The following is a 22,387-nucleotide window of genomic DNA, read 5'->3' on the forward strand; positions in this document are numbered from 1 at the left end:
GTGTTTCCTACATTACAACAGTGACTACACTGTAAAGTGCTTTGGGACATCCTGAGGTCTTCAAAAGCGCTATATAATTGCGAGTCCTTTATTTTCATTTTCAAAATGAACTATTTGCTTTATTTTCCTCTTGGTTTTGTGAATTTTGTGCTCAGCAAGGTAAGGGATGTTCGTGTGCAGGAATGGAATGCTTTCAAGAGTCAATTTTAACGTCAGAGCAGGAACGCGGTTTAGCGAGCAGTATGCCCATCCGGGAGTGGCAGTGGGGTGGCCTAGCTGATTTTAACGACTGGGCCTCATTATCATACCACTGGCCAACATCCCGACCAAAACAGCCAGGAGGTCGGTGGGAAGCAGCAGCCCGGGCGTTAAATCGAGTGGCGGGTAAGCGATCAGAAAGTGGGGTAGATTGCAGTCAGTCGTGGGGGAGGGAAGCTTGTGGCAGAGAGGGCTTAAGGTATCCTTGTAAGGCCGGAGAAGCAAGGAAACTACAAAAAAATTAATAGTTTACCTTGCTGGGCCTCTAATGGCCCTACCTCCACAACCCAACAGGTTTGGTCTGTTAGACAAGCCACCAAGACCTCACCCCGCAGGCCTGGGGTTAAGATTGCAGTCACGCCCCGATGACGTTATCTGCATATTCAAACAAGGGCGTCGTCGACTTTGAGCAGGAATCCTTGGCACCTATAATTGGCAAGATCAGGACAGGATGCCAGCAGGTAGATCTCCCGTTCCATTTTAACTAGTCCCCCTGCCCCCTTCCACTGCCACCACCACCCCCACCCCTCACCACACCCCGCCACAGTGTCTGCGCCAAGCACTCCTAGGTCAGGTATAGCAGGGATGTCCAACCCCAGTCAACAGGGTGAATCTGGTTGACATCCCAATTTTATCCAGACCAGACACCTACATTTTGACAAATTCACTCCCCCCCCCCCCGACTCATAGATAATCAAGGTGAGGCAAGCACTAGTAATGAAAAGTGGTCACTGCATCCCTTGCCAGCAGAAACAATCTGCCAGTGGGTCATGGGATTAAAAAAATATCAGAAGCAGTACATCCAGCTTTCAGCAGGAGGGCTCTGATCTCCAGAGGCCACAGATTTAAAGTGATTGGCAAAATGGGGAAACATTTTTTTTACGCAGTGAATTGTGATCTGGAATGCGCTGCCTGAAAGGGTGGTGGAAGTAGAGTCACGCGTAACTTTCCAAAGGGAATTGGATGAATACTTGAAGGGAAAACATTTGCAGGGCTATGGGGAAAGAGCAGGGGAATGGGATTAATTGGATAGCTCTACCAAAGAGCTGCGACGGGCAGAATGGCCTCCTTCTGTGCTGTATCATTCTATAATTCTATGATCTACACGATGACTTACACCACCCCCTCCCAGCAGAGCCCATTCGTCACCTCCTGCCCTGAGCTGTCTCAAGAATATACAAAACCGCCGGTCAGGATTGGAGGTGGGCGGGGGGGGGGGGTGGTGGGGAGGTGAGCGTCAGTCTGGAGACCCCCTGTTGAAAGTGCTTTTGTGATTCGTTTTTAATATCATAACCCCACTGGAAGATCAGCCATTTCCGCCAATAAATTTTTCATTAATATTGCTTACCTCACTTACCTGTGACTTTGTGCTTGGATCGGGAACTTGAAGGGGACCTGCTATCAATACTCAACCAGCCCACCTTATAGTAACTGACTGATCCGGGCTCCTAAAGTTAAAGCTTAGGCTTTAATGCACCTCCCCAATAGACTACATTTTCATGGAAGGCTACCAAGTAGGAGGATCTCATTTTCTGCCCCAGACTATGGGTGTGCCTTCGCCCCACATTCCCACCATGCTCTGAACCCGTCTTGCTGGCTCTAAGCTAACCAGCCAAGAACCAATGCTGCTCCCCCTAACTGTCCGGCAACCTAAATCCCAATGCGACTGCTTCTATCTCTTTGCCCAAGTCCCTGCCTTGAGTCCCAGTGCTGCTGCCTCTAATTTGTCAGGGAATTGATATTCATATATTATTGATTATTTGCTTTTTTTAACGTGTTAAATCCTGCTCTTTCATATGTATAGTATGAGTACAGTAGATTAAGGGGTGATCTAATTGAGGTGTTTAAGATGATTAAAGGAATTTGATAGGGTAGATAGGGAGAAAATATTTCCTCCAGAGGATTGAGTCTAGAACAAAGCATAACCTTAAAATTAGAGCTAGGCCATTCAGGGGTGATGTCAGGAAGCACATCTTCACACAAAGGGTAGTGGAAATTTGGAACTCTCTTCCCCAAAAAGCTGTTGAGGCTGTGGGTCAATCGAAAATTTCAAAACTGAGATTGATAGATTTTTGTTAGGCAAAAGGGAATTAAGGGATATGAACCCAACACGGGTAAATTGAATTGAGGTGCAGATCAGCTATGATCCAACTGAATGGCAGAACAGGCTCGAGGGGCTGAATGGCCTACCCCATGTTCCTATATGTCAAAGCAGCACATTGATAAAAGATTATTTTATATTGCTCTTTAACAAACTATGACACAAGATCCGCCTTGTAGTGTATGTGCCTTTAAGAGCCCCTGTGTACTGTAATACCTGTAGTGACCACTCGGGTATATAAGCCTGTATAGCATCTTGTATCTTTTAGTTCACCTCCAGACTTTGTTCAGTAAACACCTGTTAAACCAACTCCTGCATTCCGTGTCTCCATTAACACACGGATACAACAGTGGCGACGAATTGGAAACGGACTTACCTGCAATTCGGCAGCACCTCAAGGAGATCGATTCCTCAGGCGAAGGTCGAAAAAAAAACCAAAAAAAACAAACTGTGTTTCCACCAGCTAGCCGGGCTGGTGGCAGGTACTGCACTGGGCGGCGGGCTGGGGCTCGATCGGGTGGCTCTGCAGCGGGGCCGAGCAGCGAGTCGGAAGGCGGAGGCAAACAGAGACGGAGGGTGGAGCACTCGGGAGACGGCCGGCGCTGCAAAGCAGGTCGGCATTCGGACCAAGCAGAGGGAGGGAAAAGTCCCAGAGAGTCTGGCGGGAACGAGTCTCCAACTATTAAAAATATCTGTGTAAATAAAAACCGCGGAGAACAGCGTTGTCAGCAGCGGCAGCGGCGGGAAAGCGCGGGAGGCACCATTTTTTCTCGGCAGGGAAGAAAGGAAAGCGCGGGAGGCGCCATTTTTGATTTTCAGGATGCCTAAGACTGGCAATATTACTGCTTTCGATAGTAATATAGAGGATTGGACCACATATGTGGAAAGAGTGGAGGTATATTGCACAGCGAATGAAGTAGAGGATGATAAAAAGGCATCGGTACTTCTAAATCTGATGGGCGCAAGGACATACGGGCTGTTACGAAACTTAATCACTCCAGCCAAACCGATGGACAAGAATTTTAAGGAGATTGTTGATACCCTACAGGAGCACTTAAACCCAACACCGCTGCTGAGAGCGGAACGATTCAAATTCTTCAGGAGGAATCAGCACAAGAATGAAAGTAACGCTGATTACCTCACCGAATTAAGAAAGCTGTCAAAGCACTGCCAATTCGGGGCAGGACTGGCAGATTCTCTATGAGACAAATTCGTCTGCGGTCTCCTAAGTGAAGGAACACAGAAAAGGTTACTTTCTGAGAAAGATTTGACACTGGACAAGGCTTTCAGTGTGGCTGTATCATACGAAGCAGCAGCAAGAGGAGCTGCAGAGATACAGCAAAAGCCACAGGACTTCGGCACCCATGAAATGACACGGTGTTTCGAGAGATGTTATCGCTGCGGCAGATCCACCCATGACCAAAGGGACTGCTGGTTCAAGGACAAAGCATGCAGGCAATGCGGAAAGATGGGACATATTGCACGTGTATGCCGATCTGGAAACAAAAAATCCACTGACAGAAAAAAAATCAATAAGGAAAAGTACAGAAAGGTACAAATGATGACGGACAGTAGCTCCGAAGACCAGAAGAGCAATAGCGACTCCGGAAACAGGAGACTAAGCTGCCTCAAATTACATAATGTAATTGCCAAAGAAGATTACCAGACCATTTGGGTTACCCTCACGAGAGCGGGGCCCCCAGTTAAAATGGAGCTAGATACAGGATCAGCTCTGACCGTCATAAGTCGACGGGATTACGAGCGGCTATTTCCGCATATACCTTTGAAAGACACATCCATTATCTTGGAGACATATACGGGGCAGAAAGTATACCCCAGAGGGAAAATAAGGGTGCCTGTTGTATACAACGGCAAGGAAATACCGCTGCAAGATGGTGGTCCACCGCTGTTGGGACGTGAATGGATCAGGAAGATACGTTTAGACTGGCACTCCATTCAGGCACTGACGGTGACCAGTAAGAAAAAAAATGATGATGACGTCATACCTGAACGATTAAAAGACATCTTGGCCAACGCCAAAGAAGTGTTTCAACAGGAACTAGGAACCTTGAAAGGCGTCACCGCCTCAATAAAAGTGGAAGATGCGGCAATTCCCAAGTTTTTTAAGGCAAGGCTGGTGCCATACGCAATTCGTCCAGCAGTCGAGGCAGAGCTGGAGAATTTGGAAAAGGCAGGCGTGTTATCCAAGGTAGATTGGAGCGAGTGGACAACACCCATTGTCCCGGTCATGAAGAAAACGTTGAATAATGATAAATCTGAAGAACAGAGAAAAATTCACATCTGTGGGGACTTCAAGGTGACTGTAAACCCAGTCCTTCACATGGTACAGTATCCTCTTCCGAGGATAGAAGATATTTTCGCCTCACTATCCGGAGGGAAACGTTTCACCAAAATTGACTTGGCACAGGCATATCTACAGATGGAGGTTGAGGAGGCCTCTAAAAAGTATCTCACGATAAACACACACAAAGGCCTGTACCAGTACAATCGACTGGTTTTCGGAGTAGCATCAGCTCCAGCTATCTGGCAAAGAGCTGTGGAGCAAGTCCTGCAAGGGGTTCCGGGGACTCAATGCTACCTAGACGACATCCTTGTAACAGGAGAAAACGACAACGAGCACCTTGCCAATTTGGAGCAGGTGCTCACTAGGCTGAGAGAACGGAGCCTACGAGCAAATCGCCCCAAGTGCGAATTTTTCCAGAAACAAATATCATATTGTGGCCATATAATTAACAAAGAAGGGTTGCATAAATCACCTGAAAAAATTGAAGCGGTCATAAAAGCCCCAGCACCTGAAAATGTTTCACAATTAAGGTCGTTCCTGGGATTGATAAATTACTATCATAAATTTTTACCGAACTTGTCAACTGTTCTGCACCCTCTTAACGCACTGCTACAAACGGGAGTAATTTGGAAATGGAGCGAAGACTGTAAACGTGCCTTCCATAAATGCATGTCCAAGGAAGTGTTGGATCATTACAACCCATCACTGCCAATCAGACTGGCGTGCGATGCATCCCCTTACGGCGTAGGAGCGGTATTATCGCATAGATTCCCTGATGGCTCGGAGCGGCTGATAGCTTTTGCGTCACGCTCATTGAACTCAGCTGAGCGTAACTATGCCCAGATCGACAGGGAAGCACTCAGCCTGGTGTGGGGAGTAAAGAAATTCAACCATTACCCACGCGGACAAAAATTTACCTTGTTGACTGACCATCAACCCCTCGTCTCCATATTCAACCCTAAAAAGGGCGTTCCCATTATGACAGCGCAAAGGCTACAGAGGTGGTCCCTTTTCCTAGGGGCACACCAATATGACATAGAATACAAAGGATCAAAACAGCATGGGAATGCTGACGGTTTATCGCGCCTACCGTTGCCAACGGTAGAAGAGGCACCTACAGTGGACCCAGTGGAGATGTTCTACTCAACCATAGTGGAATGTCTACCAGTAACAAATTCTACCATTGAAAAGGAAACGAGAAATGACCCGACTCTCTCACGAGTCTACGATTTAACGGTGAAGGGATGGCCAGCACATGGCGAACCACTGTTGCCAGCCTTCTCGCAAAGAAGAGAACAGCTGTCAGTGTGCCGAGGAACCTTGATGTGTGGATCCAGAGTGGTGATTCCACCCAAACTTCAGGATAAAGTGCTAAAGGAGCTTCACGAGGGGCATCTGGGTGGAGTGAAAATGAAGAACCTAGCCAGAGCGTTTCTGTGGTGGCCAGGAATCGATGGAGACATCGAAGAAATGACCAAGAGCTGTCTAGGATGCCAGAAGGTCCAAAACGCCCCACCACAAGCCCCTCTACATCCATGGGAGTGGCCCTCATCTCCATGGCAAAGGGTACACATCGACTTTGCTGGTCCATTTATGGACTCAATGTTCTTAATCGCAGTTGATGCACACTCCAAGTGGCCGGAGGTAATAAAGATGTCCTCCACCACCACGGAAAAAACCATCACAGTATTAAGGACCATATTTGCCAGGAATGGGCTGCCTGAACAGATCTGTTCTGATAATGGACCGCAATTTGTGTCCGAAGAATTCAGGAAGTTCTTAAAAAACAATGGGGTTAAGCACGACACGTCCGCCCCATACCATCCCGCCACCAATGGATTAGCTGAAAGGTTTGTCCAGACCTTCAAGAAGGCCATAAAGGCCATGGGTAATGAAGACATAAAACTACAACATAAGGTAGATAGCTTCTTGTTTGCGTACAGGAATGCAACACATGTGGTTACAAACCAAACTCCCGCCATGATGTTTTTCAATAGAAGACTAAGATGCCGGCTGGATTTGATCAAGCCAAACATCAGAAGGGACGTAGAGAACCGGCAATTTCAAGGCATGAATGAAAGGCCAACTACAACCTTCCATATAGGTCAACAAGTTTTGGCCCGGGACTACCGTACCGAGAAATGGCAGCCTGGAACTATTTGCACACGACTAGGACCGCTGATGTACACCGTGGACATTGGAGAAAGCATAATAAGGCACCATGCTGACCAGATCATAGAATCATCCGAAAAGGGACAACCTACACCACAACTCTATACGCCTAATGATGAAGCAGAGATACCCATATTATCTACCTCCGATCCGGTGATACTGGAACCAGATGAACCCGACACTGGCATTCAAGCCGAATCGACCTTGCCAAAAGAACCTACTACACCACCGAAAACTACTACACCACCGAGGCGTTATCCGGACCGAGTCAGGAAGCCTCCAGAGAGACTGACTTATAATTGATTAACTGCAGCAAATGTGTAGATTATTGTTCTTGTAAACATGTTAATTAATGATTACTTAAAATGTTATGTACTAATTATCTAAAAGGGGAGGAATTGTAGTGTGTGTACCTTTAAGAGCCCCTGTGTACCTGTAGTGACCACTCGGGTATATAAGCCTGTATAGTGTCTTGTATCTTTTAGTTCACCTCCAGACTTTGTTCAGTAAACACCTGTTAAACCAACTCCTGCATTCCGTGTCTCCATTAACACACGGATACAACACGCCTTACAACAGTTATGAACTAATATAATATCCGTGGACTTTAAAGTTTGGTTATATGGTGCCACGACTCTGATAGCAGTGGAGTAATTATTGAAAAAGGTTCTTTAACATCCTAAAATATTTAATACGTACTTGGCTTCCAAAGCCAAGGCAAAAACGCCAGCGGCCTCTGGTGCTGCAGCAGATGTTCCAGAATGACGGAGAGTACAGTTCCCATACAAATCAGTCGTTGCCTTCAATAAAGCAATTAAAAAAAAAATTAGATCATTTATTCAATTAAACAGCTTCTCTCTTGCATACTCAGGGATAGAATGGCCATATCAATTACACATATCACCGAACGACAACTACAGCATTATCCTCACTTGTGCATTTTGAAAATGTATCCGACAAAGAAACAGCTGCTGCTCTGCCTAAAGCAGCGTGAAGGAGACAATAATATCAACACTCACCACACCAGCCTCTGGATTCCTCTTCCTCCCATTGCTGAACGTAGAGGCAAGAGTTGAGGAGCAGCTTTCATCGTAAAGTGCTGTCCTCCCATCATTAATAGCAGAGTTGATGGAGATAGTCCACATGCTTGATGCATAGCCATCACAGTTGCAGTCATCATAGCTGCCACCATCCCCAGAGGCCCAGACATAGATGCTTCCCTTTCCATTCCGACCCTATAACAGAAAATTAATCTGTCAAGTTAAATGATTTGCTTTAGTGAGAAGGCATTGCTCATCAGGCAAAGCACCACATGGAGAGAGGCATTTGTGTGCAGGCAGATCCTATTTTTACTTGAAATAAATCTACTTTTGGATGAGGGAGTCTTTTGGATGAGACGTTAAACCCAGGCCCGGTCTGCTCTCTCAGGTGGATGTAAAAGATCCCATGCCATTATTTCGAAGAAGAGCAGCGGAGTTATCCCCGGTGTCCTGGGTAATATTTATCCTTCAATCAAAATCACTAAAAAACAGATTATCTGGTCATTATCACATTGCTGTTTGTGGGAGCTTGTTGTATGCAAATTGGCTGCCATGTTTCCTACATCACAATAATGACTACACTTCAGTAATGCTGCATTGGCTGTAAAGCGCTTTGGGGCACCCTGGGGTCGTGAAATGCAAGTCTTTCTTCCTTTTACTTAATACGTAATCTTGTTGTGTCAAACATTAATCACAGAAAAAATGGTCACAAAGATCATTAGTATGAGGTAACCTCAGAAAATGTTAATGAGAGAGTATCTCTTTCTTTAAAAAATATCAAATACGTATAAACAAATAAAACAATATTTGCTGTGGTAATTCTGGTTCTGTGAAGCAGGAATTTACATATAAATGCTAGCAGATTTACCAATCGAGCATACTCCAGACGTTCTTTTATTCACAAAGGTGCTATCTCGTGTTGTGGCAGAGCCACCAAGGAACTCTTATACGAATGTATATAATTGCCTTTAAATCTGTATTCTTTCGCTGTATGTAAATAGCGCGGTCTCTAAAGGGTTAAGACCGAACGTGATGACGTCATCACGTGGGTCACGTGACGTTCCCAACGACGGAAAATGTGATGACGTCATGATGTCGGACTGAGGGGCCTCCCCTTCTCAGTCCTCGTGGAGCCAGCATTAAGCAAGCACCTGTTGATTTGTTCTCCTGCGTTTTTGTTTGTTACTTCCACCAGTTTGCATTAAACATCGTTTTGGTTAGCTGATTGACTCGCTCTCAGCATTTTCGTCAGGAATTTACCAATTCCTACAGTGGTGACCCCGAATCTTCACGGACGATCTTCGCAGAGGAAGCGAGACGCAGTGACATGATGGAAGCAAACGCAGTGGCTTTGAAGCTCCCTCAGTTTTGGGAACAACAGGCGGCCTCCTGGTTCGTGCAAGCAGAGGCTCAGTTCGAACTTCGGAACATAGTGCAGGATCAGACCCGTTACCTCTACGTGGTCTCCGCACTCGACAGCTCCACGGCTTCGAGGATCATCAGCCTGCTGGAAAACCCTCCGGCGGACAGCAAGTACGTCAGCCTTAAGGCGCGGCTTATCCAGGTATTCGGCCTCACAAAGTCAGAACGCACACGGCGGTTACTCACGCTGCCTGGGTTAGGCGATTCCAAGCCGGCGGAGTTAATGAGCCAGATGCTCACACTCCTTGGTTCAGAACCGCAATGTTTCCTCTTTCGGGAATTGTTCCTGAGCCAATTGCCTGAGCAGGTGCAAGCGGCCCTCGCGAGGTCGGACACTGTGGATTGTGTGGCGCTGGCCGCCGAGGCCGACACAATTTACGCCGTCATGCAACCATACTGCGCCGCCACGAGGCATCCCGCCCAGAAGGGCCCTGCCCTGACGCCTCCACCATCCGGTTGGTGTTATTACCACGCCCGTTTCGGCCCGAAGGCCAGATGCTGCCGCCTTCCCTGCGGGTTCAAGCCTAAAGCAACGAAGAAACACCAGCACCAACAGCGCGATGGGAAGACCGAACCTGAAGTAGGCCCCACGGCCGCGATGGCGATTGGCAATTCCGGGAAGCTATTATATATCACCAATTCCATCTCAGGCCGGCGGTTCTTATGCGACACGGGAGCGCAGTGTAGTATCCTTCCCGCCTCGGTCCTCGACATCCGGCTGGGAGGCGCAGTTGTCCCCTCCAAGCTGCCAACAGCGGTGCTATTCGTACATTTGGGAAACGGCGGGCCCAGGTGTGTTTCGGCAGTCAGCTCTTCCAATGGGAGTTTATCAGCGCCAAAATTTCACAAGCGATCCTCGGCGCCGATTTTTTATGCGCCAATAGCTTGTCGGTCGATTAAAAAATCGTCAGCTGATCAACGCCGCCACATCCAACTCCATCCCGTGCTTTCGAGGTTCAGTCGCATCGCACACGGTCTCCTGCGCTTCGCCAACGCCCAACGAATTCACCCGCCTTCTCGGTGAATTTCCAGAGTTAACCAGGCCCACCTTTTCTGCCACGACCGCCAAGCATAGGGTGGAGCACCACATTACAATGACCGGCTCCCCAGTCTACGCACGGGCTCGGCGACTAGAACCCAGCAAACTCGCGGCCGCTAAGGCGGAGTTCGCCGCAATGGAGCGTTTGGGGATTATTCGCCGGTTGAATAGTCCCTGGTCCTCGCCGCTCCATATCGTCCCTAAACCCGGCGGTGGATGGCAGCCCTGCGGTGACTACCGACGGCTTAATGACGTCACAACTCCGGATAGGTACCCCATAGCACACATCCAGGATTTCTCCGCGCATTTGGCAGGGAATTCGATCTTTTCCAAGGTTGACCTCATCCGTGGATACCATCAAGTGCCTGTACACCCCCAGGACATCCCAAAGACGGCGGTTATTACCCCCTTCAGCCTATTTGAGTTCCTCCGAATGCCATTTGGGCTCAAAAATGCGGCACAGGCGTTCCAGCGCCTTATGGATTCGGTGCTGCGGGACCTTAAGTTTTTATTTGTGTATCTCGATGATATCCTGATCGCCAGCGCCACTAAAGAAGAACACCTCAGTCATCTGCGCACCCTCTTTCGCTGCCTCCATCAGCATGGCCTGATAATCAACCCGGCCAAATGACAGTTCGGGCTGCAGCAGATGGACTTTTTGGGCCACCGCATCACTTCGGAGGGGGCACTGCCACTCCAGTCAAAGGTGGAGACGATCGCAGCATTTCCGTGGCCACAGTCCGTCAAGGCCCTCCAGGAGTTCCTGGGTATGGTAAATTTTTACCATCGTTTTGTTCCCAGGGCCGCGCAACTGATGCAACCGCTCCAAGAGGCCCTCAGAGGAAAACCGGGAAAGGAACCCGTGGTTTGGATGCCTGAGATAGATTGTGCCTTCAGAGACACAAGGGCCACTCTCGCAAATGCAATGATGTTGGCACACCCACTGCCTGGAGCCACTATCGCTCTTACGACCGACGCTTCTGATTACGCCATCGGAGCCATGCAGGAGCAGTGGGTCAACGGCGCGTGGCAGCCACTGCCGTTTTTTAGTCGCCAACTGCGCAGTAATGAGCGCAAGTACAGCATGTTCGACAGGGAGTTGTTGGCGCTGTTTCTGGCTATCCGCCATTTTCGTTTTCTTTTGGAAGGGCGCCACTTCACCGCGTTTGTGGACCACAAACCGCTGACTTTTGCTATGGCCAAGACTACCGAACCGTGGTGGGCTCGGCAGCAGCAACAACTCACCTTTATTTCAGAGTTTACCACCGACATCCATCATGTGGCCGGCAAGGACAACGTGGTGGCCTATTGCATCTCGCGTGCGTCCGTCCAGGCCATCCAGCTGGGAATAGATTATTCACACATGGCTGCCGACCAAGCAGCCGACCTGGAAACTCAGGCATTTCGTAGCGACTCCTCCTGCCTCCAGCCAACAGATGTGCATTTCCACGTGGCGGGTACCTCCTTGCTCTGCGACATCTCCTTGGGGGATCCCCGCCCGATCGTTCCGGTTTCCTGGCGTCGGAAAGTCTTTGACGTCATACACGGACTTTCACATCCCGGCGTGAAGGCGTCTCAAAAGTTACTGGCATCCAAATTCGTCTGGAGAGGGATGCGCAAGGGTGTCCGCGACTGGGCGAACACCTGCGGCGTTTGCCAAAGAGCCAAAGTGCAACGTCATGTTAATGCCCCCTTGGCCACCTTCGAAGTACCGGAACGCCATTTCGACCATGTCAACGTCGACCTTGTTGCGCCACTTCCGCCGTCACAAGGTTTCACTCACCTCCTGACCATGGTCGACCGTACTACAAGATGGCCAGAGGCGGTTCCTCTGACGTCCACTGCCTCCGCGGATGTTGCCAGGGCTTTTATTTCCTCATGGGTGGCACGGTTCGGCGTCCCATCAGATATTTCGTCTGACCGCGGTCCACATTTCTCATCCGAACTTTGGAACGCTGTAGCCTTAGGTTTGAGCACCAAGCTCCATCGCACCACGGCCTACCACCCGCAGGCCAACGGGTTATGTGAGCGCTTTCATCGGTCGTTGAAGGCATCACTGAGAGCCAGCCTCCAGGGCACTGCATGGGTAGACAGGCTGCCTTGGGTTATGCTTGGTTTGCGTACGGCACCAAAGGAAGGCCTGCAGTCATCTGCCGCGGAACTGGTGTACGGCCAGCCACTTCGGGTGCCAGGCGAGTTCCTGCCGTCACCAATGAAGCCGTGGTCCGCAGCCGACCAACTGGAAGCTCACCGGGAAGCAGCCTAAGTGTTCCAGCCAATTCCAACGTCACATCATGGTTTTCCAGCCTCCCACATCCCAATGGAGCTAATGCGGGCCAAGTTCGTTTTTGTCCGTCACAATGCCCATCGCAGTCCGCTCAGGCCTCCTTATACGGGCCCTTTCCGAGTATTGCAGGCGGGTGCCAAGAGCTTTTTGGTCGACATCGGTGGCAAGCCCGACCACATTTCAATCGACCGCCTCAAGCCCGCGCACCTGGACCTCGAACAACCAGTCGAAACTGCACAGCCACCGCGTCATGGTCGACCGCCCGCTGCTACCATGCCTGACCGGATCGCTCCACCCACCCGTTCATCAACTGCCCAGCAAATTCCTCTCCTGGAATACAGGAGTCGTTCGAACAGGCTTGTCCGACCTCCTCTTCGATTGACTTTTGTTGTTAAAGACAATTCTGGGGGGGCGCATGTGGCAGAGCCACCAAGGAACTCTTATACGAATGTATATAATTGCCTTTAAATCTGCATTCTTTCACTGTATGTAAATAGCACGGTCTCTAAAGGGTTAAGACCGAACGCGATGACGTCATCACGTGGGTCACATGACGTTCCCAATGGCGGGAAACGTGATGACGTCATGATGTCGGACTGAGGGGCCTCCCCTTCTCAGTCCTCGTGGAGCCAGCATTAAGCAAGCACCTGTTGATTTGTTCTCCTGCGTTTTTGTTTGTTACTTCCACCAGTTTGCATTAAACATCATTTTGGTTAGCTGATTGACTCGCTCTCAGTATTTTCGTCAGGAATTTACCAATTCCTACAGTGTGTCATATATTCTGACATCTTCTATATGTATTCTGTTCCAATCCACTGGCAGTTCTTTGAACATGTTACTACTTAAGGGGAACATGGATTTTCCCGAGATGAATCATTTTGAATTTCTACCTCCAGAGACACTTATTTAGGCCTAAACTCTCTAGAGTTTAGAAGAATGAGAGGTGATCTCACTGAAACATACAAAATTATTACAGAGCTTGACAGGGTAGATGCAGGGAGGATGCTTTCCCTGGCTGGGGAGTCTAGAACTAGGGTTCATAGGGGGAAAAATTGAGTTGCGCCCCCTTTGGGGCGCTAACTTCGCTGGGGCACTACTCCCGAAAAAATTAGCGCCACCGCGGCCGATTTCCCCAGATAGCGCCCCGAGAGGGAGGAGAGGCACTACTGGAAGCACCCCGTATCCCTCTTGGGGTGCTGTGAGGCAATATCGCGGCGCTACGTGGTCCCGGTGCCCAGCTGGGCCACCAGGGATCGGGAGTGCTGGCAAACGAACCCGGCACTCAAGAGGAGTGCCGGGCTCACGACAAGCAGCTGGCACCCTGCGGGGGGGCTTCACAGGGGCCGGGGACAGCAACGGGGGCAGGTGCTGGCAGGCGGCCAGCAACAAAAGTGGCCGCCCGCCACTTCCCCTTTAACTAGCGCCGCCCCTGCCGCAGGTAGCCCCCCTGACCCCATCGGACATAGCGTCTGGCGGTAATTCAGGGGGCACTACTGAAGATTGCGGCCGGGGCGCAAGCGGGGCGCTAACGGTTACCGCCGGCACTAACCTCCCGCTGAATTTCGCGGGAGGCGTTGGCGGGCACTAGTCACTTTGCGTCCCATTAGCGCCCTCTCAGGGCGCTAACGGGAGGCGCAAAGCAACTGAATTTTCCTCCCATCGTCTCAGAATAAGGGGTCGGCCATTTAGGACCGAAATGAGGAGAAATTTCTTCACTCAGAGGGTGGTGAATCTCTGGAATTCTCTACCCCAGAGGGCTGTGGAGGCTCAGTCGTTGAGTATATTCAAGACAGAGATCGATAGATTTTTGAATATTAAGGGAATCAAGGGATATGGGGATAATGCAGGAAAGTGGAGATGAGGTAGAAGATCATCCATGATCTTATTGAATGGCAGAGCAGGCTCAAAGGGCCACATGGCCTACTCCTGCTCCTATTTCTTATGCTCTTATGTTCTTTATGTTCTAAGTGTCAATGTAATTTAGTGGGGGTGAAATTGGTCTTGGGCAGTAACCCAAACTATAAAAAGGGCAGGTTAAAAAGAAAGGGACAAATAAAAGGATATAGGAAAGCTACAAATGGGAGATGAGAATGGTTAAGTGGGATGAAGTGGGATATCAAGGGCAATAAGAAGCACTCATGTGGAACATAAACACCAGCATGGACTGGTTGGGCCGAATGGCCTGTTTCTGTGCTGCATATTCTATATAAAAAAGAAGGCTTTTATTAGGCACATTAGTAGTAACAGGATAGTCAAGGTAGGGGTAGTCACTAGGAACAGAAAGAAAGGAAGAAAGACTTGCATTTGTATCGCGCCTTTCTGCAGCCACGGTATGCCGGTGGTGGAGGGAGTGAATGTTTAAGGTGGTGGATGGGGTGCCAATCAAGTGGGCTGCTTTGTCCTGGATGGTATCGAGCTTCTTGAGTGTTGTTGGAGCTGCACTCATCCAGACAAGTGGAGAGTATTCCATCACACTCCTGACTTGTGCCTTGTAGATGGTGGAAAGGCTTTGGGGAGTCAGGAGGTGAGACACTCACCGCAGAATACCTAGCCTCTGACCTGCTCTTGTTGCCACAGTATTTATGTGGCTGGTCCAGTTTAGTTTCTGGTCAATGGTGACCCCCAGGGCCTGAGCAAGGGGGAGCAGTTGTGGATTTTTCGCCAGCCCAAACCTGCCAACAACAGCAGCCAGGGCCTGAAGAGGTAAGTTTTAATACTTTAAAAAAAATTGTTTCCTTGTGGGCCCAGAGGAGGAGCTCCTCCGGACCCAACAAGTAAACACTTGGATCTCTCCTGCCAGGGCCTCCTCCCTTCCCCCCCTCCACCCCGCCTGCAATTCCGCAAGCACTTATCTTGTGCCGGGGACTGTACCCCTGGGCCCTGGCCTCCTGTCGCCCGATTTCAACAGCCAGTTCTCCGGTTGTTTTTTGGGTCAGTAAATTGTCAAGCGGCATGGTAATGATAATCGGTCAAGCCTGCCTGCTGCTGCTCCCAGACAGGCTCACTGTTCGCTCTACCGCCATCCCGCCTGTGAGGTAAAATCAATCTCAGACAGATCAAGAAGGCCCCGCTTTGAGCCTTGGTCTGGGCTCAGTTAACTGTTCTCAGCCAGGCCGTGGTGGAGGTGTAATCAACATCCCTGGGCTAGGAAGATGAACAATCAGCCAGGGCTTTTGCCGATCACTATTCAATGACCCTCGCTCAAAAGTGTACATAGAAAGAAAGACTTGTAAATCTATAGCGCCTTTCATGACCTCAGGACGTCCCAAAGCATTTTACAGCCAATGAAGTACTTTTTGAAGTGTAACCACTGTTGTAATGTAGGGAAACGCGGCAGCCAATTTTACGCACAGCAAGCTCCCACAAACAGCAATGTGATAATGACCAGATAATCTGTTTTAGTGATGTTGGTTGATATTGGTTGAGTGAATATTGGTTAAATCCAGGACTGCACTCTGCTGTGATCACTCCCCCCCTCCAACCCCCCACAAGATTGAACTTAAGTGCGACTTCCCCCTCTGAGTGAAAAGCTTATCAACATTCACCGTCCAGGCTCGCATGTAAAGCACGATTACTTGACTGAGGTGGGAGACTAGGGTCCAAGGAACCATATTCCAAGATGAGTCACCTCCTTCAGGAAAAAAATGGAAGTGGGAGGGGAAATGAATTGGAAAAAACCCACCCTGTAATACATTTGCAGAATTACTAGAATATTCAGCACAGAAACAGGCCATTCGATCCATCCAGTTCCACATTCTCACCACTCTCTGGGTAAAGAAGTTTCTTTTGAATTCCCTATTGGATTTCTTGGTGATGATCTTATATTGATGGCCTCTAGTTTTGCCACAAGTGGAAACACTCTCTCTGTGTCTACTCTATCAAAACCTTCCATAATTTCAAAGACCTCTGTTAAGTCACAACTCAGCCATCTCTTTTTAAGAGAAAAGAGACCCAGCCTGTTCATCCTTTCCTGATAGGTATAGCTTCACAGTTCTGGTATCATCCTTTTACATCTTCTCTGCACTCTCTCCAGTGCCTCTGTATCCTTTTTACAATAATTTGTGAAACATTTCTGCTTCTCCTCCTTGAGTACTCTCTGAGTGAGATCTCCGATTAGTGCAGAATGACAGGCACTTTGTGTTATGGACTCAAAACCCTCATCAACTGCTCTGATCGCCCAACCCATTTGGCACTACCACCGCTAGCAGAAAAAGGAAACTTTCAACCCATCAGTCTTGTCTGGATTTTAGCCCAGAATCTACAGGTGAGAGGGCAGAGTGTTGACTCACTATACAATCAAATCCCCATTTATTGTTAACGTTGATAACACGATACATACAACCTAATCCTTCCACACACATTGCAGCAGCTTGTGGACAAACACTACTTTGAACTCTCAGTAGTTTTGCTTCATTTGTCAGAGGTGTGAAACCAGAACTAACAAGTAAATGAAAAGGTTTCTCGTGCCCATGTTGTACAAATTGACTTCCGTAAGTAAGACATTTCACTTTTCTATAAAGTAGATATTAATTCAAAAGTGTAAAGATGTACACAGTTGCAATTTTTTAAAATCCTAAAATATTATTATTTGTCCACACCTCTCCAGCTAAATCCACTCTGTATAAATTAAAATCAGTCCTCATTAAACTGAATAATTTGTCAAGGGATATTTTACCAGCCTGATTAGGATATCAGAGCATTGCACCTAATTCTGCAATTGGACATGTATTTGAAGAGGACTAATTTGTAGGGTTATGGGGAAAAGCTGGGGTGTGGCACTAAATTATACAGCTCTTTCAAAGAGCTGGCAAAGGTATGACGGTCCGAATGGCCTCCTTCTGTGCTGTAAGATTCTATGATTCTATCAGTTACATGTAGAATATCAGAGAGTTATTGTATTACTGTTGGTTATGAGGGGAATCTGAATGTTACCAGAGTTACTATCAGTTACTAGTGGAATCAAAGTTCCTCTCACCTCTAGTTTGTCCCCTGCATATCCTCACCCCACCTTCGGTTTCCCCATTTTCCCACCCTTGGGGCATGATCTTGCCAGCCCTGGGGAGGTGGGTTTGGAGGTGGGACTGCCGGGAAAATGGCAGAATCTGGGAGCGGGTACCCATCCCGCCCCAACCCGCCTCCGTGCCATTTTCCCAGGAGGCGGGTAGCCGGCCTGTGCCAGGACCTGTCTCCTGGAGGTGGGAAGGGGATTACAGCCACTTAACTGCCTGTTGACAGGTAGTTAACAGGCAGTTAAAAGGATTATCCCCATTTTTTCACCAGAGGCGCAGGCTTCCCGATGTCAGAAACCCCGCCAGGGTCACAGAAGCGAGCAGTGGGTCTGCGGGGGTTGGAGGGGTGCAAAAGAGCACTGTGGTGGTAAGTGATGGGTGCAAGTGTGGAGAGATGAGTATGTGAGGTGAGTGGAAAGTGATAGAAAATGTTTACTTACCTTTGTTTCTTCCTGCAGGCTTCAACAGTTGGGGAACCGGAGACTCCCGCATCTCAATGGCAGAGATGACAGATGGCTGCTGCATTCTCCGATGCAACAACCATCTAATTTCTGCTCACAAAAGAGGTTTGATGAGTCTTGAGTACAAGAACTCATCAAACAACAGAGAATGTCCGTGTTTGACAGAGTTGTCAAATGATGACAATTCATCTGTCAAAAATTTTTGACAGATGAAACGTCATACGCTGATGTTCTCTGAAACCGGCTTCCCCTTAATTGGCCTGCTAAGCCTGCTGGGCGGGCTTAACAAGGTCAATCAAGGGAAAATAGCGTGGGTTGGCCACAAGTCGATGGAGGCGGGACTAAAACCTGACAAGCAGCAGTCCCGCCTCCAACACGCCCCCATTGACAAAATCACCCCCATGGTTTCTATTGTTCGCCTGCTCACAGGCAGCCTCCTGCTTCTTGGAACTTCTCGTACAACAGCTGCTGGCACGAAACCACGAGCAAAGATACTCAACTACAAGGGGTTCAAAATTTTTAAGGTAAATGCAATAACAATTGCCGAATTCATGTGATCGGGTGTCACATGATCGGACATCACATGGTCAGATGTCACGTGGTCAGATATCACATGATCAAACCTCCAGGAATACCTCCAATTAGAGTTGGTAGCCCTAACCTCTCCTCCTTCTGCTTGCTCTCCCTACAGTTGTGTTCCCCTTCCTGTTACTGCTCCTCCATCTCCTCCATCTTCTCCATCTCCTCTTCCATCTCCTCCTCCATCTCCTCCTCCTCCATCTTCTCCATCATTTCCTCCTCCATCTTCTCCTCCTCCTCCTCCATCTTCTCCTCCTCCATCTTTTCCATCTTCTCCTCCTCTATCTTCTCCTCCACCTCCTCCATCTCCTCCTCCTCCATCTTCTCCATCATCTCCTCCTCCATCTCCTCCTCTGCCATCTTTTCCTCCTCCTCCTCCATCTCCTCCTCCTCCATCTTTTCCATCTTCTCCTCCTCTATCTTCTCCTCCTCCTCCATCTTCTCCTCCTCCTCCTCCATCTCCTCCTCCTCCATCTTCTCCATCTTCTCCTCCTCCATCTCCTCCTCTGCCATCTTTTCCTCCTCCTCCTCCATCTCCTCCTCCTCATCTCCTCCTCGATCTTCTCCATCATCTCCTCCTCCATCTCCTCCTCCTCCTCCACCATTTCCTCCTCCTCCACCATTTCCTCCTCCTCCACCATTTCCTCCTCCTCCTCCACCATCTCCTCCATCTCCTCCTCCATCTCCTCCTCCATCTCCAGACATAGTGGAATTCTTAGCAGGGCCCCCATGATGGCAAAAGTAGGTTGCCAGAAGCCCTTTTACCAGTTGCCAGTGGTGCAAAAGCACTACCAGCAGTTACAGAAGTTCTAAGAAGCCAAAAACCACAATGGTTCATCAAGTCAAAAGTCAAGCAAAAACTTTCCAGCAATTTATATGGGAGCAGCTGAGGGTCCCTTTAAATATCGCTGAAAATGCCATCTGCCAACTTGTATCACCCATGGTCTATGGGCGGACTGTAGAACTGTCAATAGCAATGGTGATGGCAACCCAATTGATGTCTGGAGTCCTTAAACTAGTGCAGGAGCCCGGTATGCATTTTGATTTTAGGTTCCTGTTGGTTTTAGGTAGTAGCGCTGGCTGCCTATTTCGAGGTCCGCTCAAATATTGTATCAGGCGGTCTCTGGCATAACTTCAGCACAAGCTTCTTTTAAAAAAAAAATTAGTCATGCCAAAAATCGGGTTGGTAGAGAGATGGAAATGGCTCCCCAGTGCATCAGTGATGAAAGGGTAAAGCCTAGTCAGTGTGCTAGGATATCAGCTAGATGAACATTGTGACCTGGGTGTTGCCAGCACCTTTTATCAAAACACTCCTTGCATGATACAGATCACATTACACCAGCCATATGGATTGGTCCCGAATGTATCGCTCACATCTTACATTTAATTAATAATTATTTGTCTACAAGTGAAAAAGATCAGCAGCACACAGTAAATCCCCCTCAGCTGTTCTGAATTCACATTCAGTCTGTCGGGGGCACAACCAGCTCCTCTCCGATTGTATATTTCCACCTCAGTTGAGCAATAATACATTTAGTTAAAAGGATAAGATTACACAAAAGCAATTTTTCCCCAATTAAATTGGGGTAAGTTCTTAATTTGAAATACTTCTGTGGAAAAACAAATGAAAAAAACCACATTGCCACATGGTTCTCAAGGTCACACGATGAACTGGCTTCAATTGATTTTCAGTGCTGACAAAAACTACAAAAACTCTAACTTTATTTAACTCTACTTCAGATGAAAAATGACTACTAGCGTGATAACTAGAACGTCATGCCAGTGATGTGATAATTCCCACTTGTGAAGGACCCCATGGTTTGTTTGTCAGTTATCCAGTCAATCCCATTTCAGATGAGACCTTAAACCGAGGCCCCGTCTGTTCTCTCAGGTGGACGTAAAAGATCCCGCGGCACTATTTTGAAGAAGACCAGGGGAGTTATCCCCGGTGTTCTGGCCAATATTTATCCCTCAAACAACATCAGTAGAACAGATTATCTGGTCATTATCACGTTGCTGTTTGTGGGAGCTTGCTGTGTACAAAATTGGCTACTGCGATTCCTACGTTACAATAGTGACTGCACATCAAAAGTACATTGGCTGTAAAGCGCTTTGGGACATCCTGAGGTCATGAAAGGCGCTTTATAAATGTAAGTCTTATTTGTATTATTTTTATTAATATTGACTTGGTTAGCCATCACGTAAAGCAAACATGCCTGGGTTTTAACTGTTTCTCAAGCAACTTTTTTTTCTTGTTGGGAATATATGTACGTACAAAGGATACCATGCCCACAAGCGAGATTGTGATATACTTGAACAAATTAGCAGTGAGAGGGAGGAGGTACTAGTGGTTTTAACAGGCTTAAAAGTGGATAAATCCCCAGGCCCAGACGAGATGTATCCCAGGCTGCTGTGTGAGGCAAGGGAGGAGATTGCAGGGGCTCTGACACAAATTTTCAGAGGGGAGTGGTCAGAGGACTGGAGGACAGCTAACATTATTCAAGAAGGGTAGTAGGGATAAACCAGGAAATTACAGGCCAGTGAGCCTAACATCAGTGGTAGGGAAATTATTGGAAAAAATTCTGAGGGACAGAATTAGTCTCCACTTGGCGAGGCAGGGATTAATCAAGGATAGTCAGCATGGCATTGTCAGGGGGAGATCATGTCTAACCAATTTGATTTAATTTTTTGAGGGGGTAACTAGGTGTGTGGATGAGGGTAGTTCAGTTCATGTAGTCTACATGGACTTCAGTAAGGCTTTTGACAAAGTCCCGCATGAGAGACTGGTCAAGAAGGTAAGAGCCCATGGGATCCAGGGCAATTTGGCACATTGGATCCAAAATTGGCTTAGTGGCAGGAGGCAGAGGGTGATGGTCGAAGGTTGTTTTTGAGACTGGAAGCCTGTGTCCAGTGGTGTACCGTAGGGATCGGTGCTGGGTCCCTTGCTGTTTGTAGTGTACATTAATGATTTAGATATGAATGTAGGAGGTATGATCAGTAAGTTCACAGATGATACGAAAATTGGTGGAGTGGTAAATAGCGAGGAGGGAAGCCTCAGGCTACAGGACAATATAGACGGGTTGGTCAGATGGACAGAACAGTGGCAAATGGAATTTAACCCTGAAAAGTGTGAGGTGATACATTTTGGGAGGACAAACAAGGCAAAGGAATACACAATGAATGATAGGACCCTAGGAAGGACAGAGGATCAGAGGAACCTTGGTGTGCATGTACATAGATCCCTGAAGACAGCAGGACAGGTAGATAAGGTGGTTAAAAAGGCATATGGGATACTTGCCTTCATTAGCCGAAGCATAGAATATAAGAGCAGGGGGGTTATGATGGAGCTGTACAAAACGCTAGTTAGGCCACAGCTGGAATACTGTGTGCAGTTCTGGTCACCACACTATAGGAAGGATGTGTTTGCATTGGAGAGGGTGCAGAAGAGATTCACCAGGATGTTACCTGGGCTGGAGCACTTCAGCTATGAAGAGAGACTGGACAGGCTGGGGTTGTTTTCCTTAGAGCAGAGAAGGCTGAGGGGGGACCTGATTGAGGTGTACAAAATTATGAGGGGCATAGATAGGGTAGATAGAAAGGAACTTTTCCCCTTAGTAGAGGGGTCAACAACCAACGGGCATAGTTTCATAGTAAGGGGCAGGAGGTTTAGAGGGGATTTGAGGAAAAACTTTTTCACCCAGAGGGTGGTTGGAA

At 48.2% G+C, this 22,387-nt stretch overlaps 1 protein-coding gene across 1 annotated transcript in view; it reads right to left on the reverse strand.

Annotated features, from left to right (window-relative positions):
- pcsk2 (proprotein convertase subtilisin/kexin type 2) overlaps positions 1 to 22,387 on the reverse strand; it is a 153,955-nt gene that overhangs the window by 16,560 nt on the left and 115,008 nt on the right. Inside the window, exons 9-10 of the mRNA XM_085981639.1 lie at positions 7,856 to 8,071; positions 7,536 to 7,636 (exon numbers count right to left, since the gene is read on the reverse strand). Of these exons, the coding sequence (XP_085837765.1) occupies positions 7,536 to 7,636; positions 7,856 to 8,071 (317 nt within the window). The remainder of the gene's footprint in view (positions 1 to 7,535; positions 7,637 to 7,855; positions 8,072 to 22,387) is intronic.

Source organism: Somniosus microcephalus, chromosome 3 (genome assembly GCF_052327205.1).
Source record: "Somniosus microcephalus isolate GS21.2 chromosome 3, FLI_Smic_1.0, whole genome shotgun sequence".
NCBI lineage: Eukaryota > Metazoa > Chordata > Chondrichthyes > Squaliformes > Somniosidae > Somniosus > Somniosus microcephalus.